The sequence below is a fragment of the Alternaria hordeiaustralica genome, assembly GCF_023758085.1.
Source record: "Alternaria hordeiaustralica strain BMP 2776 chromosome Unknown scaffold_2, whole genome shotgun sequence".
Classification (NCBI taxonomy): Eukaryota; Fungi; Ascomycota; class Dothideomycetes; order Pleosporales; family Pleosporaceae; genus Alternaria; species Alternaria hordeiaustralica.
Genome location: NW_026056774.1, coordinates 1,706,483 through 1,722,755, shown reverse-complemented (window position 1 = coordinate 1,722,755; position 16,273 = coordinate 1,706,483). Strand labels below are relative to the sequence as shown.

Here is a 16,273-nt window from a genome sequence, read left to right as displayed (position 1 = left end):
TGTGTACAATTTTTGTAGCTCTCACCAGTTCACAAAAGGTGCCCCGTCATCCAGGCTGCATTTCGACCTGTATGTCTCAAGTCTGTGGCACCGCTCGCGTGGCTGTCTGGCGCTCGAGGAACAGGCAAGAGACGGTAGTGGGAAGGCATTGCCTGCATGGATTGCTGCATGACACGTCAATTGCGAAAAAGCACTTCACCGCCTGTCGCCCTCATATCGACGCAGGCAAATGCAGGCAGTCTTTCCCTACTAGTGTCGCCATGCCATCCTGAGCCACACCAACATCTGCGTTTGCTCAACGGTGCGCGCCATTTGTCGGTGGAGATGGCATGGGTCTGGCGAATTCTATGGCGCACTCCGCAGATGTGGCTCCTAGCTAATGCACGATCCGCGGGCCTCTAAACCTCTTTCGAAAAGTCGCGACTCGCCGTCCGAGCTTGTGCTGATCCATGTCTTTAGCGCGACCGATACACTACGAGACTCATCACTCCCAGTCGCACCCTCCACCGCAAATGTCCACTTCCAACAACCCTCCAGCCCCGGCGCCCTATAGCTTCGATGCTGCGCGCGCCTCGTCGCTGAACGCTGCCAGCTCTCCGAACCCCTATGGTACAGCCCCGCTCCCAAAAGCAATGGTCAAGCTTTGTCCCAAACTAACTCTCCCCCAGGCCCGTCTCACGAACCTCCACCTCCACCATCCTTCGCGCGGCCCCAAATGCCTCCTCCATCGTCCCCCACACAGCAGCATCTCCATGCATCCCAGTCGCAGCGTCCACAATACACCTCCAACTTTGGCGCCAACAGAGAGCTTCCTGGCCTAGGTCAGGCGTTGCGACCGGGAAGCAGCATGTCCATCTCATCTCTTATCGGCGGCGGCGGTGACACAGGTGCGCTCAACCAAACAGCGCAATCACAGCCCTCGCCTCCCACCAACGCCCCAGTACCCAACGGCCACAGCATGCAGCCACCTTCGCCTCGACGTGGCCTGCCCGCTGGTTCACGGTCGGATTTCCCTCTGTTTCGCCGTCAACCCACCCCAGAGCGCAACATGTACGGCAGCAATACCTCGCGGCCATCTGAAGGCCATGCCTTCTCGGCCGGCTCACCCAGACAGTCCTACAGCAACCATGGCTCGCCTGATCCGGGCCGCCAGTCGCTGCCACCAACGACACAACCCTACAAGCCCATGAACTTCGCCGGCCACCGCCCCTATGCGCAGGATACAGGTCGACAGCCGGCCGCGAATGTCCCACCCCGACCGAACAGCCAACCGATGGGCCCTCTGGCAAACACCGAACAAGAGGGCAGATCTTCGTACGACGGGTTCCCAGGCCGGCGCAGCGCCTACGGGCCAAACGAGGAGCGGCGGCGCACACTGGGGGAGTCGCATCACGCAAGGCCCAATGCTGCAGAACTCTTAGCAGGCACAAACCACAATGCTTCTGAGAGGGATCGGCCCGTGACTGTTCACCCTGTGTCGCAGTCTGGCTTCAGTCCACCGCAGGCGCAGCGCAACATCTCTGGCTCATCCGAACCTCCACGCAGTCTGTGGCGGCAATCAGCGCCCACCGGTGCTGTCCATGAACCTCCTCATGACAGTCGCGCAGAGGAACCTCCGCCGATGCATCGCACCTATGGCCCGTACCCCCCATCCATGCTAGGCGCTCCCCGATACGGCGCCCAAAGTTCAGAGGATATGTTGCGACGCAGTGTAGACCAGTTGGGCCATCGCGTAGTCGAGCAGTACCACGCTCCTCCTACCTCCGACCCCAACTCCCTAGAGCGACAGAGGACCGAGCCACTCGCACGCTCTCTATCCTCCAGCGGAAGATCGCTCTACGACCAGCCTTCCAGGATGGGCGAGGCCATGCAACACTCGAAATCGCACATTGGCTTTGGTTTGGAGGCGAGCAGACGAACGGGCAGAGCGTCTCCGCTTCCACAGGCTGTTCAAGGTGCCTCGGCGCAGCCCTTGTCCGTTGGCAAAGATCCTGGAATCAAGAGCGAATTCGGGCGCATGTTCTCCGGTCTCGGCAGCGGGCTGGGATCGACGACCCCATCGCGGGGAAGTCCCATGCCACAGAACGGCCAGGGCTCATTCGAATCGGACAACGGCGAAATGATGAGAAGAATCGGTTCTCAGCAAGGAAGGAAGCCGAAGCGAGTCAAGGATGAAGAGGGAATCTTCGACATCGAGAATGCTGATGGTAGAGGAACACCCGGTGCGCGTGGGACCAAACGGAACAAGCACCATCATCATCAGTGAGTTCCCTCAATGCCATACAAGATGCGTACTAACAGTATAGTCACCACCATCACCATCACCACCAACACAAGCCTGACGAAGACACGTCGATCCAGCCAACCTCAACTACCATTAACGGGCGACACCCCAGTCTACCACAAGCTGGCCCAGGCCAATCAGTTCATCACCACCATCACATTGGAGGAAACCCTCATCACCATCATCACCACCACCACACCCCTCGACCTAACCTTCAGCCGTTGCAGCAAGTAACAAAGATCCTGACCAAGGTCCACGACGTACAGCCTGTTCTTGACGATGCTGCGAAACGCCCTCGCAAACATCTTGGATCACAGCTGTACGATGCAAAGACAGAGCTTCCCAAGCCCAACTCATCGCTAGATGACCAGTTCGGATACGCCTCGAAACCTCAACGACTGCCTCGTTTCGACGTCAATCCCATCAATTGCACCTTTACTATCAGAGTGCCGCGGTACTACCTGAAGCCACGACAACGCCAGCACGTCGTGTTGGAGAGGCATCTTTGGGGTGCGCGCGTGTATCGCGACGATTCAGATCCTATTGCTGCTGCGATCCACTCTGGATGGATCCGTGGTGAATGGGATGATACTGTCGACGTCACTATGCTCGACCCACGCATCACTGCGCCCAATGATCCAGCCGACGCCGCTGATGTTCTAACAAAGGTGCCAGCGGCCCCTGTGACACCACCCGCCGATATGGACTTGCAAATTGAGATACTCGTCTTGCCGCAACTTCAGGAGTACACCGGTTCCGTCGAATATGGCATCTCGAGCAGGAAGAGCAAGGCTCATGAGGGTCTCAGCTTCATGATCAATAAGATTCGATGGGTTGAGGAAGGCATCGGCAGCCGAGGACAGGAACGAACAGCGGCGGCATTGAAGCGACGATTGGATGCCAGCGCGACTCTGCTTGCTTTGCAAAGGGGAATCGACAACACGCACAGGGTCAATGGCATGACCAAACTGCATGCTTGAGATTTAGTTGGATGGATCAAGGTCCATGACATATAACGGCCGTCTGGAGAGTGATTTAGCATGGCATTTGTAGCGCAGGATGATTTTAGCATTGCTAGATACCCGCATCTTTATAGCTTGAGTCTGGCGTAGGATTGCACATAGCGTCGGCGAATTCTGGGAAACGATGTAATGAGGAGTTGCACACGACATGAAAAAAACTTTTACTTTTCGCATTATCTATCTGTGTTGCTGAGTGCTTTTCCAACTGTACGCCTATGGCTGCACTGCGTTGTTATCAGGTCAGCCACACGTGGGGAGTGGTAACCAATCCCGCGGCGATCACACACCGCAGTACCAGAGCGATAGCGGCCTGGACGTACCCCGGGCTTGCGTGTACGCACCTTAAGCAAGAGCAGTCTATCCCATTTGCGTGGTGTGCATTTGATCCTTCAACCTTCAACGCCCAGGCGACAGATCGCGAGGTACACGATACTCTGGCAGCCCACTGCCCCGCCACGACGAAAGCTTACGTGACGCCCCTCATCACAACGCGTACAATAACTGATGTCAACGATGCATCACCGGACTTACTCCATATCGACTGTAAGTAGTCTTTTTTCCTTGCTGGGATCTCCAGCATGCACCATTGTTTTTTTGCCGATTTACGACGACTGGCGCGCGACTACGACGATGTAAAGAAATTTCGCTCCCATCCATCACGTCTTTCCGGCAATCGGCGGCTTTAGGCAGGCATGTTTCTGGACCCCCTAGCTATGCTGCTGGAGCCATTGTCGTCATACCGCAGAAGCAGGCGGCATCGTGGCACACGACCCGGAGAGCTCGTAGCAGCATGGCAACGGCTGAGAGTCTTGGAGCTGTCCTGCCGGTGCCCATTGCTGTAGGCAAGCACCAAGGAATGCGCATGGGCAGGCGCCAACGATGACCGTTGTTTGCGCTGTCACGACTGCCGGACATGTGGACACATCGGACTGCAGCCACACGTGCTATCGAATGAGAATCACCCGTTACATCTGCTCCACCGCGCCCGCTAGCCTGGAGCCGCAATCCGAACGCTTATTGCTCTGGCTTGTGAAAAGAAGGACGCCGTACCGAATGCGGGGGAATCATCGTCAATCAATCCATCTCCTCTCGCTTCTTGACTGCCGGGCCGACCTGACGACCCTGCAACACGACACTCGACGTCCATACACTTATTGCTTCACCTAACAGACGACTTCAGCCGTGCGACTCCACAGCCTTCTGTTGACCGCCTAGCATCTGCCCTTGCTACATCGTTGATTAAAAGCCGCATTCTCGCTGCATCTCGGAATACCTTCGGCTAGATTTCCGATCCGTATAACTTTTACTTCGCTTCGCCAGTCGCATCGTCACTGGACTTCAGGAAGCTGTACTTGCCGCATACAATGACCGACTCCAATGCCGACTCCAATGGCTTCTATGCGCCCAATATGCGCGCAGTGCCTGCTGGCGACTTCGTAAGACCAAGCAGAAAGACTAACGGTGCTGGTGTACAGGCCGAAGACACGCGGATATGCGTCGTCATGGTAGGCTTGCCCGCGCGGGGCAAGAGTTTGATTGCACAGAAAGGTACGTTTCTCCTGTACGGTCTCGTATAAACACTAACGAGTTGCAACGCAGTGGTTCGCTACCTCCATTGGTTATCGATCAAATCCAAGACGTTCAACGTTGGCCAGTATCGTCGTACTGCGACCCCAAACCCCTCCGCCGAGTTCTTCGATACCTCCAACCCAGAAGGAGAGCGTCTCCGGAAAGCAGCCGCCGAAGCAGCTGTTAACGACATGTGCAAATGGTTTTCTGAGGGCAGGGGCTTGATCGCGATACTAGACGCCACAAACTCGACCAAGAGCCGGCGCAGGTGGATACAGGAGCGATGCGCTGCCGAGAACATCGAGACACTATTCGTTGAGTCAAAGTGCGACGACGAGGATCTCATTATGAGCAACATATTGGAAGTAAAGACGACATCTCCAGACTATGTCGGTCAAGACCCCGAGGAAGCTGCAGCGGATTTCCGCAACCGTATCCGGAACTACGAGAAGGTGTACCAGACCATAGACGAGGACGAGCGCGATCTTACATATGTCAAGCTCATCGATGTGGGAAAGCAAGTCATCATCAACCAGATCCAGGACTATCTCCAGAGTAGGGTCGTCTACTACTTGATGAATCTCCACATCAAGCCGCGCTCGATCTGGTTATCGCGAGTAAGTATATGTCGCAAACCCATACTATGAAAACTAATCGTGGCAGCACGGTGAATCCGAGTACAACCTCACGGGCCAAATTGGAGGCGACGCAAACCTGTCAGAGCGAGGAGATGCTTACGCGCATGCGCTACCCGGTCTGGTTGCGAAATCGGTCGGCGACGGTCGCAAACTTACTGTCTGGACCTCAACCTTGAAGCGAACGATCCAAACCGCACGATTCCTCACATTCGAGAAGTTGGAATGGAAAGCGCTCGACGAACTCGACTCCGGCGTCTGCGACGGTCTCACATACGCTCAAATCGAACAGAAGTTCCCCGAAGACTTCAAGCAACGCGACGAGGACAAATACAACTACCGTTACTTGGGTGGAGAGTCATATCGCGATGTTGTCATTCGTTTGGAGCCCATTATCATGGAGCTGGAGCGGAGCGAGAACATCTTGATCGTTACACACCAGGCCATCCTGAGGTGTATCTACGCATACTTCATGAACGTACCACAAGAGCAGAGCCCGTGGATGGAGGTCCCGCTACACACGTTGATAAAATTGACGCCCAAGGCGTACTCAACACAGGAAGAGAGATTGAAAGCCGACATACCGGCGGTCAGCACCTGGCGAGGTAAGGGCAGCAAGGCTGAGCATCAGCAGGCAAATGGCGGCACATAGCCTAACTCCTATCCAGCTCCCGGGGAAATCTGCGGCGCGCCTGCTCCCCTGGGAGCGGATGTTGGAAGAATCGTAACGAACTAGGCCAGTGCAAGTCTGGCTCGGCACTATAGACGGACAAAGAAGGTTACCAGGGACGGCGCGTGTGTTAAGCATTGGGCATAGATTGGCATTTCAGCGTTTTGGTCACATCACTAGACGGCAATATCCAAGGTCGACGGTCAAGATGGGAAGGAGTCGACGTCTCTAAGCATAGCAGTAGCTACTAGATATCAATGTCAAAAACCATTCGATATCAGAACGGTTCTCAATCTACCAATATGCTGTGAATTCACGAAAAGCTGCGACGCAGCAGCACACAAAGCACTAACAAACAAGCACGTACTACCAGTCTTGGGAAGCATGATGGTAGTGCCTCGTCGCTGCCACCTTCCCATCTCAGCCTCCCCCGCGGACATTGACCATCATCGCAACCCCACCCAAACCCCAAGCTCCTCCCGCATCGCACATACACAGCATCCCAACAGCACACCTATTCTGTAAACACCTTGAATCCCGTCGCTCTCGCCCAGCCCCAGCAATGCGATCATGACATGGCCACCCCCCAACCCCGGCGGCGTAAACCTCCAGTTCATCGCCGAAGCGCAACAAATCATAAACAGCCACAACCAGCACCACGCGCACCAGCCTTCGTTCACTCACGCTACCGGCGGCCACGCACCCATCACCAACGACGAAATCGAATCAGAAGCTGCCTTCAACGCCCAGTTCACTGGCCCCCCCGTGCTGTTAGACTACGATACACTCACCGGTGCGGGTTCCAGCAGCGGTGGGTACAGCGCGCACCGTTTACATGGGCAATCACCACAAACAGGAGGAAGTAGTAGTGCTGGTAAGGCGGAGGCTCCCAGTAAAGCCACGCTGGAAACACGCAAGGGTATACAGGCACGGGGCAAGAATTGGAATTCATTCTCTGGCGAAGCGCAGGGGAGGGCGTGGGAGGAGAGGCAGAAGAGGGATGAGGCGGTTAGTATACTAGAGAGTGAGGAGATGCTCATGTGGATTGCGGGGGTGAGGAATGAGGTATGTCCCGTCAACGCTCACACAAGTTGGAGAGGAGATCGGTTGCTAATTCGTGGTGGATACAGAGTGTACCGCAAACGCGCGCGTTTTACCGTAACATCGTCCTCGGTCTCTCACAACCGGATGCGGATTGGAAGGACGAGTGGGAGGTACAAGGTACTGGAAGTGGAGCCGCAGAAGGGCAGGTTATGGCTGGGAGTGGAAGTCCGGCGAGAAGTGGAAAGGGTAAGGAGAGGGATATTGCAAAGATGAGGAAGAGAGTTAGTTCGGGGCAAGGAACTGCTTGAACGGAAGCTCGCATGTTCATGGTGAGATTCTTTGGCGTTACTTTGGATTCAAGGCGGATCGCGTTATACCCCAGTTTTTTTGTTTTGTTCACATGAGGGACATCTGCAACGGCAAGACGTATAGCATTACTATTTTGCGTTGCGTAACTATTGCTCCCTTCCGTCTCATTCTCATTTGTGTTCCAAGATCATACATGGCCTTCGCCAAACGCCGTGTCTTTCTTACGTGCTGAAGGCCAAGCCTTTGCCAGCCCAGGCCAGACCGAACCCAAAGAACGATTGACACCTTTTCACCAAAGGTCGCGGAAAATGCCAATGTCAAAGCCCATCTGTTGCCCCCCAACTTTCAACCGCAGCTCCGAACGATATCTGCCAAACCGAAAATCGTACATCTCACATACCCTCCTCCATACCGACGTTCCTCCACCAAGGCTTACCATCCTCGCCACTAGCCTTATCAGCAAACATATCTGCCGCATCGCCCACCTGCCTCCTCTCACTAATCTCCCTGCTAACCTGACCCGACAGCTTGAGCTTCATTGCCTTGCTCGCCAGGAAAGGGTTATACTTTCGCGAACCGTTACCTTGCGCCATTCCTCGGGATGACCGGATGAGTTCGCTCGACGTCCATCCGCCCCTCATGACGGGTAATTGCTATTGCAGAGGTTCTGAGGAGGAGGAGAGGCGGTTGAGGTGGAGGTAGACATCTGTGCCGTATCTATAACCGATGTTGTTAGTGACGAGATTGTCTTGAGGTGTGAGTGGGGAGGCTTACCCTTCCATGGAAATCAACTTCAAATCTCCTCCAAAGTAGCGTGCGTATAGCCTTGATATGGGTAACCCGTAACCGAATCCAGCCATGGGTGCTTTGAAATCACTCTTGTTGAAGTCGGGGTCCAGGCTCGGTGTTTGGTCGACGGTCGTGTACATGTAAGTCCATACCAGCGGAATCGATGATCTGGGGATACCGCCTCCTTCATCCGAAATCTTAATTGTGATATCCTCCTTGCCCTCTGCAACAATGACCTTGGTCACAGGGAACTCTTGTTTATCCTGTCCATGTCTTTCCACCACAGCACGCAGCGAGTTCTTGAGAGTCTCGAACAACATGTGCGACAAATGTCCTGGCACGTACATGAAGCTGATATCCGGGTTGCATACGAGCTGGACCTTCGGTGCGTCGAATAGTCCGTAGTGGTCCTCGCAGACGAAGCGCGCATTCTCAATAGCCTCCTGGGCCAGTTCTTGGACATTGGTCTTTGTGCAGATTATACCGACGTAGTTGGGATCGTTTCGCGAGCGTTGGTCTGTGAGGGCGATGTGCTGGCCGATGAGCATACGGATACCGATACGCGACATGTAGAAACGGTCGAGGAAGGCTTGGATGTTGTGGTCGATCTGCATCCTTTGCCTCTTGCGCTTCCATTCGAGAATGCCTTGTGCGACCGTCGTAACGACGCTGTCGTGCCGCCTCTTGATCTTCTCCAATGTGTCTGCGAACTTTGTGTTGTATGCGCCCAGCTCTGGCGGCCACTCCTGTCCGTCATCTGCGGCGGCATAGTATCTCCGGCTCGCGCCTTTCACTTCTTTTGTGATTGTGCCGCCGTTTCCGTTGCCATTGCCGTTACCGTTCGTCGTCGGCGCGGAACGGTATTGTCCTGTTTTGATGCTGGGGTTCTGCGTCGGCTTGCTCATCAGGTTCTTGTCGCCGGCTTTCTTCGCTGGTTTGAGGAGTCGCTCCTTGACCTCGCTCGAGAGGGTCGGCCGGGGCAGTTCGACGAGTTCCTGTCAGATGAGTCAACGCGCTCCAGCGAGAACCTTAGCAATACACACTTCGAATGACTGCGCATACCAGTCGCGCACTCTTTGAATCGACGGCATCTCATTGAGGCCATCTGGGAGTTCGTTGAGCTCTTCCACTCGGTGGGCTAACCGTATGGGCAGTTCCTCAGAAAGGAATTGTGACGCGCGGAAGAGGGTTCCCGTAGATGGCTTCTCTCCAAATTGCACCATTTGCCGTAAGGAGACACCTGGTGGGATGTCAGACGAATACTGTAAGTGACCATGCGTGTTGCATACCGGTTGCTGGAAAGTTGCTGTAGTGCTATCCGAATGTTAGCTACAACCGCGACTGTGCGACAGGCTCGCCCACCTTGATGGTGTCCATCAGCCTCTCGCTCCGTTTCCACGACATGATGCCAATTGTACAGGCCGAAACGGCCTTTGTCGCTGCGTATTCGCCAAAGTGGTGCTGGTGATGGTGGTGTTCACTGTCGAGCTACCCGAAGCACAGTTCCCGCCCCACTATGACGCTAATTGGTCTCGCTGCTACAGGCCGAGGTAACGGCGCGTCTGGATGCTGGGGAGCGATTTGAGAAAGAGAAGAGTGAAGTGGAAGAGAGACACATGTGCTCGTGTGCCCTATGACAGACTAGATGGCTGATGTACACGGAGTCTTCCGGCGATGACACCACTGCGACGAGCACCTGCGCTTCCCCCACACTTGACCTGCTTTCACGTGGAGATGATGCGGAAAAGGCGCCACGAAGCCTCACGCTTGAATTACTGACATCCCGCAGTTGACGAGACACAATGTGTCTACTTTTTTGAGTCCCCATTGCTTTTATTACCCATGCTGTCTAGCGAAACGACGTGTTGACATTGCAAGTCTTCCGCAAGCATCCATGAGCTCCAGCCACACCATCCTCGGTTAGCTGTCGGAGAAAGCACCGGTAGAGCGCATGTTCCTGGCTGCATGTTCCTCAGGTCCGAGGATGCAAGGTGCTCGCTGCTCGCGTGAGTCGCTCCCTAGAGGCTAGCACTAGACTATTCTTCTAGTCTGTACATTTTGTGGAAATGCCGCTCAACGTGTCAGAAAATTTGCGATGTATGCAATTGGCTCATCATCAGCTGCATGTCTGTAGTCGGAGATACGAAACCGATGCTTTGACCAATTCTGCCGTCTCTGGAAGTAAATCGAAATGAATCACTAGGGGCTGCACGATGTTTGCGACTTGTTCACAGAAGGTGATGAGTGTGTTGAATGATCGGTAGAGGAGATTTGGTATTCCGAAAGTGCAACTAAGTCCAAACAGGCTCTATGCCGCACCAAAGTCGAAAAGCGCCTTGAAATGATACACCTAACATAATCTACATGAAGGGGCATTGCGGTCTAACTGCGCTCACCGCCTCCGTCGTTCGTCTATCATCGATGATGGTACAATCCAAACAGTTTTTGGGTCGAAAAGGTATTATAGAAAGGTCATGGCGTGTCGATAGGATGGTATAAACGTTCGAGAGGTGATACGCTTATTTGGTCTCGTTCTGGAGGAAGGTGATCAAGTCGTTGCGGTCCTTGGGCTTCTTGAGACCACCGAAAGCCATCTTGGTTCCGGGAATGTACTTCTTGGGGTTCTCGAGGTACTCGAACTGTGCTTCGTCAGCATGCATGCCCACAACGAAAGCGTCTTCTTGGGGTATAACGTACGAGAGTCTCGTTGCCCCACTCGACACCCTTCTGCTTGTTGGCGTCGGTGTATGAGAAACCCTCAACCTGACCGGACTTGCGGCCGAAGAGACCGTGTAGGTTGGGGCCAATCTTGTTGCCCTCGCCCTCCTTCAGGGTGTGGCACTGAGCGCAGCGGGTCTGGAGATTCGTTAGACTACGTTCGGGAGGCGTGGACGATGGCGCTGAGGCCAGTTCGGTGTGTTCGTACCTTGAAGAGGTTGGCACCCTTCTTAGCATCGCCTGTGGAATGTGTTAGTTGTATGTAGTGACAAAATTTTGTTGCCCAGCCAAACAATCCGCCACCGTCCGCCCTTTGTCGCAAAGCTGCCACCTTGCGCTCACCGCTTCTCGAGTTGTCAATTATTCGGTCGGTACACCGGAAATAATTGATCCCTCATAGGAGTCGGATATCGGTATGCGCGCAGGCTCAATGGGTAGCAGACGATGGTCGACAAAGTGACAGACGGCCGATGACGTCTAACCGGTGTCAAGGAAACGTACCCTGCTCGAAACCCATTTTGAAGATGTGGTGGTGGTTGGGGTAAGATGAAGTGTTGGTGGAGGTGGAGTGGTGAAAGTTAATGTAACTTTGGTCGTGACTGAGAGGCTGTGAGAGAGAAAAGATGGCCAAGTAGGAGTTGAGAGGCTTGAGAGAGTTTTAAGAATCTTGCCGTTAGCCGCGACGAAATGACGGGCCCAGGGCCCTGACGCGAGCACGGGTCACGGGACTGGCCAATCAGGCGACAGGTATAACTCAGTAGCAAAAAGTGCTCGGGTGGAACCGGTCCGGGATGGCAAACAGGAATCGCGATCAAATGGCGGTGCACTCGCCGCATCAGGTCTCTGTTCCTCAGCCAACTTGCCGTCGCTACTCGGAGTACTTTCACGCCACGCCGTCAATTGCGATTCAGACTATCTCGCAACTTACTCGGCAATCTCGCATGAAGCTTGTGGGATGATGCCGTCACCAAGTGCTGCGCTGGCTGCTGCGAGTCTTTTTAGCAATCGTGCTGCCGTCAATCATCGTGAAGAATTTCGCTGTTCTTTCCCCCGGTGGTAGAATAAGCAGCGTCTGGCCTATTTGGTTGCCCTGCAGGACGCTTCTTCCCTGCTTTCTCTGGCCCGAATTCGATATGTGAAGCCTGTACAAGGGTCCGCAAATCGATGTGACATGCCCACTAACCCGCGCACCTCCACGCACCTGGTTCCCTAACATGACGGGCCAGGGTCATGAATAACGTTCTCTGTTATCTGCACAGCAGCACATTACTATTTCAAGCACCGGCCAGGATCGACACTATTCTGCCCTCTTTGCCAACAGCCTTCTAGTGTTGGTCAGTCGCACTTCAGCCCCAGCTCAACGGTTGACATCATCGTGCCCCGCCACACCTCGACCGACCGGATGGACCAGATTCCGGGCATTCTATACGCCGATGAGGACTTTACCACATGGCTGATACTCGGCGCCAGCAGAGGCATAGGGCTAGAGTTTGTCAGACAGCTGTTAACTAAGAATGAGCGCATCATCGCTACTGTGCGGGAGCCTTGGGCCGGTCATGCCAGCGGTCTGTGGGGACAAGCGGGGAGCGATCATGGCCGATGCCAAATGTACACATGCGACATATTGTCAGAGCAAAGCATAGAGGTGTGTGCTGTTGACGATGGCGTTGTCATTCCAGAGGGAAACTAACTGGCCATCCGCAGAAATTCGTTGCGCAACTGGCCATGATACCGAACCTGAAGATAGACTACGTCGTATTAAACGCAGGAGTGCTAAGATACCCAAACGTAAGTCCGACATTGTCCACAGCATGCAAGGGAGCCGCACTAACCGATGTAGAGGGCCACTGAGCTGTGAGTCTCCCATTACCGTTGCCGTTACGCCTTGCTGGTTATGGCTAAAGCGTGCATTTCCAATAAACGACAATCAATCTGAAGTGGCTGAAGTACTGGAAATTAACATTTTCTAGGTCTTTCGACGAGTTTGCCTTCCATTTGCATACCAACACCATTGGGCCCATCATCACAGCGCAAAAGTTGCTGAAAACAAACATACCAATTGGCACCATCGTCTTCATGTCCAGTGACTCGGGCTCGCAAGGTAACTTCCGGGAGATGGAGGACGGGTTCGCTGCATATGCTGCATCAAAAGCTGCACTCAACATGGCAGTAAGGCACATGGCCGCTGAGTTGAAGAGAAAAGACGATGATACCATCATCTTGTGCATGCACCCGGGAGAAGTCGCAACGGACATGGCAAACGTTCAGCTACCGTGGGAAGTCCAGGGCATAATCACACCAGAGGAGTCAGTGATGAAGATGATCGAAGTGATCAAGAGCAAAGGCATACAGCACAGCGGCACATTCTGGACTTATGAGAATAAGGTCAGTATCTTACACCTCACTCGCGGACCAATCACTAACATTGACCTAGCCGTACATCTGGTGACAGCTGAAGATATCTGTAACGCTTACGACTCTCATATCCTTGCATACTCTTCGTAAAATCTCCGCTAGGCAGTACCTATACCCACATACTAGAATGTATATGCATTGTTGTTTCATGACCTTTGCTACCGTTCCCTTCGGATGAATCCTCCATGCCCGTCGCCGTGGCCCAATTCCATACACCACAGCCCCTGTCAAGCAATCTCGCCGACCATCCGACGAACTTCGTCCGTGTCCCAATCCAGCCTCTCAGAACCAGCAGGTAAAACATAGTCGACTAGAATCCGCACCGGTCTGATTGGTTTCGCCTTTTCCTTCTCCACCCGGCGGAACTTCTGCGCGCGCCGTGCCGCCTCCATGACATGTTGTATCTTCCTATCGGACTCTCCGGCCACATACTTGCTCGCCATGTACGCCTGAGACTCTGATGCTGAGAGGCCAATCACACTAGTCTGGGTGACTACACTGTCTTCGCGTTTCTGTCGCTTCCGGTGGTGCAAGTCTTTGTCTTCGTCACGCTCACTCTCGATGATGACGAGAGGTGCGGACGGAGATGTCGAAGTTGGAGAAGACACAGTTTTGTTGTCGGGTGTGGGTTTGGCTGTCAGATACCTCCAGAACGAAGGACAGCCGCATACACCATCTTGTTCTGGGTTTCGATGACACTTGCGCTTTGCCATTCTGGTGATGGGCTGTCGTTATGTGTTATAGTCTGCCAAGTGTGAACTCACAAGGAAGTTGTGTTGTTATTGCGATCGAGGTTGGTAAGGACAGAAGATGGAAGCGAGGACGCGAACTTATATTTGATGAGGCTATGGTCAGTGGAGGCTGTCTGTGTGTGTACAACGACGGTGACTCTACGCAACAACGTAAGGGTGAGCGAGTCTCTTACTGTAGTAAAGCTGAACGAAGGGGTGAGACAGGGTGGAAGTAACCGGTACCTTCACCTGGGTATATTCGTCGAACCTCGAGTCTAATAACAGAGCCCTTAACCCATAATATCAATATCATACAATCCCTCTACAATAACATCTACCACAATCTCCCAACAACGCGCACCGCAATCTTAACCGCAACCAACGTCCCCACCGCCAAAACCCCCACTCCAATCCCCAACGCTTTCAAATTCCTCATCTCATTGCTCAAAGCCACCTTCTTCCTCTCCCCAATATTCCCCAAATGCGTCAACGTATCATACTGCGGCACGTACTTGAAGTCAAACGACGTCTCCGTCCCCGCCAAACCCCACTTAGCCTTCACTATCAACGTCCAGAAAATCTCTTTCGCGCGGTCGATCCTCCTGCGATCTGCATTGGGAAACAGGCGGTATGTGTAGCAGTAGAAGATGAAGAAGAGACATTGGCCTGCCATGAGGGACCAGTAGTATGCGGAAACGCGTTTTAGGCCGAGGCGGTCGCAGAGTGCGTTGCCATTTAGCCAGCGGGCGCTGGCGGTTAGCATATCTGCGGACGAGAAAGTTGGGGGCTCTTCTTTGAGCGCATAAATGATGTTGTTGGCCATTGTTTTGGACATTTCGGAGGGGTCGACTTCGTGGTAGAGAAGCGATTCCATGATGACTTTGGCCTTGGTTGGGGTGGATAGCCATTCGTCGGGTGTGCCCATCAAGTAGCCGATGTAGCGCCATAAGGCTAGGTAGTCGTCAATTTCTTGTTTACGGAGGAAGATGCCTTGGCGGGGGAAGCTGAGGTAGATCAGAGTTGAAGAGAAGGTCCCGATTGTTGCGATTTGGTCCAGGTCATTAATTGGTATTCCCCATTCTTCCACGTTAAAGTAGCTTGGGCGTTCTTTTGCGAGTTTCATGATGCGCTGCCGGACCGCGGCGTGTAGGAAGCGGACGCGTATCGATGAGGCGAAACCTTCTCCACCTGGTTTAAGTCCATCCAGTGTTCGCGTACACTGGAGGATGTGCTGTGTAGTTTCAAAGAGTCTGCCTCTTGCTACCTTTGTGCTGAAGCCTCCAGTTCTCGCTAATGTCTCCACCACTCGCGCAGCGCCCATGCCACCTAAGAGTGACTGGAAAGTGAGACCAGTCAAGGCGGGTCCGCCATATCGATAGAACACATCCTGTCCTCTTGCGATCTGGTCCCAATCCACCCAATCCGGTACGGTGTGCACCTCGCGCCACAGTTCCGCAAGCTTAGGATCAGAGTTGTGATTTTCTTCTAGCAAGGCGTAAAGGTCCCTCTTGGGTACTGGCAATGGCTCTTTCTTCTCTTCTTCGGTGCCCGGAACTGATGATAGCGCGGCGCGGTTGCTATCGTTCCTTGGCAGAGCACCCTTGTGCGGTGGCGAGATGGCGTTCAAACGATCAAGACATTCCTCTGCTAAAACATCGTACGAAAACTTCATAGGCTTCATTTGCTCCGGTGTAAGATGTTCAGGCGTCCATTCGAATCGGTATCCCCAGCAGCTGATAGCGGTTAGTGTACGCCATCCATTGTCTTCCGCTTCTGGACGTACTCTTTAGTGTTGGCTGTTCGCCTCTGGAACATATTTGGCATAGCCATATTCAAATAAATGAGAGCGAAACGCAGATGAACGACGTCGATACCGTTAAACACTCAGATATTCGACAAGAGATAATCATTACACGATGTACGGCGAAGATGGTCCGTCATATGATACCGAGGCCCTAGCGCGCATGGGTATGAGGGGATCCACTTCCATTTTTGCCGCGATCGCCCCGCGATCGATCTTGCAAGGAAACTGCCACGGAAGAGTTCGCTGTCGAGATAGCGTGAAGATGCAGGAGGCACTGACGCAT

The 16,273-nt window shown here is 53.7% G+C and overlaps 8 protein-coding genes across 8 annotated transcripts; 4 read left to right on the top strand and 4 right to left on the bottom strand.

Annotated features, from left to right (window-relative positions):
* Positions 1–449: 449 nt before the first annotated feature.
* On the top strand, positions 450–3,264 carry J4E84_002034 (uncharacterized protein; the record flags this gene model as incomplete). The annotated part of the gene is made up of 3 exons (XM_049384663.1): positions 450–609; positions 669–2,262; positions 2,307–3,264. 3 exons carry the CDS (start codon positions 450–452, stop codon positions 3,262–3,264), a joined length of 2,712 nt encoding a protein of 903 aa, XP_049248019.1.
* A 1,406-nt stretch (positions 3,265–4,670) lies between these two features.
* On the top strand, positions 4,671–6,162 carry J4E84_002033 (uncharacterized protein; the record flags this gene model as incomplete). The annotated part of the gene is made up of 3 exons (XM_049384662.1): positions 4,671–4,854; positions 4,906–5,492; positions 5,539–6,162. 3 exons carry the CDS (start codon positions 4,671–4,673, stop codon positions 6,160–6,162), a joined length of 1,395 nt encoding a protein of 464 aa, XP_049248018.1.
* Positions 6,163–6,750: 588 nt separating this feature from the next.
* On the top strand, positions 6,751–7,532 carry J4E84_002032 (uncharacterized protein; the record flags this gene model as incomplete). The annotated part of the gene is made up of 2 exons (XM_049384661.1): positions 6,751–7,245; positions 7,311–7,532. The coding sequence occupies 2 exons, from the start codon at positions 6,751–6,753 to the stop codon at positions 7,530–7,532; spliced, it is 717 nt and encodes a 238-aa protein (XP_049248017.1).
* A 654-nt stretch (positions 7,533–8,186) lies between these two features.
* J4E84_002031 (uncharacterized protein) lies at positions 8,187–9,726 on the bottom strand (the record flags this gene model as incomplete). Its single annotated transcript, XM_049384660.1, has 5 exons — positions 8,187–8,250; positions 8,308–9,317; positions 9,366–9,562; positions 9,612–9,636; positions 9,685–9,726. The coding sequence occupies 5 exons, from the start codon at positions 9,724–9,726 to the stop codon at positions 8,187–8,189; spliced, it is 1,338 nt and encodes a 445-aa protein (XP_049248016.1).
* A 1,115-nt stretch (positions 9,727–10,841) lies between these two features.
* On the bottom strand, positions 10,842–11,557 carry J4E84_002030 (uncharacterized protein; the record flags this gene model as incomplete). The annotated part of the gene is made up of 4 exons (XM_049384659.1): positions 10,842–10,961; positions 11,020–11,178; positions 11,249–11,280; positions 11,542–11,557. The coding sequence occupies 4 exons, from the start codon at positions 11,555–11,557 to the stop codon at positions 10,842–10,844; spliced, it is 327 nt and encodes a 108-aa protein (XP_049248015.1).
* An 885-nt stretch (positions 11,558–12,442) lies between these two features.
* Positions 12,443–13,545, top strand: J4E84_002029 (uncharacterized protein; the record flags this gene model as incomplete). The annotated part of the gene is made up of 3 exons (XM_049384658.1): positions 12,443–12,685; positions 12,745–12,842; positions 13,011–13,545. 3 exons carry the CDS (start codon positions 12,443–12,445, stop codon positions 13,543–13,545), a joined length of 876 nt encoding a protein of 291 aa, XP_049248014.1.
* Positions 13,546–13,682: 137 nt separating this feature from the next.
* J4E84_002028 (uncharacterized protein) lies at positions 13,683–14,131 on the bottom strand (the record flags this gene model as incomplete). Its single annotated transcript, XM_049384657.1, has 2 exons — positions 13,683–14,100; positions 14,127–14,131. 2 exons carry the CDS (start codon positions 14,129–14,131, stop codon positions 13,683–13,685), a joined length of 423 nt encoding a protein of 140 aa, XP_049248013.1.
* Positions 14,132–14,520: 389 nt separating this feature from the next.
* Positions 14,521–16,016, bottom strand: J4E84_002027 (uncharacterized protein; the record flags this gene model as incomplete). The annotated part of the gene is made up of 2 exons (XM_049384656.1): positions 14,521–15,919; positions 15,970–16,016. 2 exons carry the CDS (start codon positions 16,014–16,016, stop codon positions 14,521–14,523), a joined length of 1,446 nt encoding a protein of 481 aa, XP_049248012.1.
* Between the last annotated feature and the right edge of the window lie 257 nt (positions 16,017–16,273).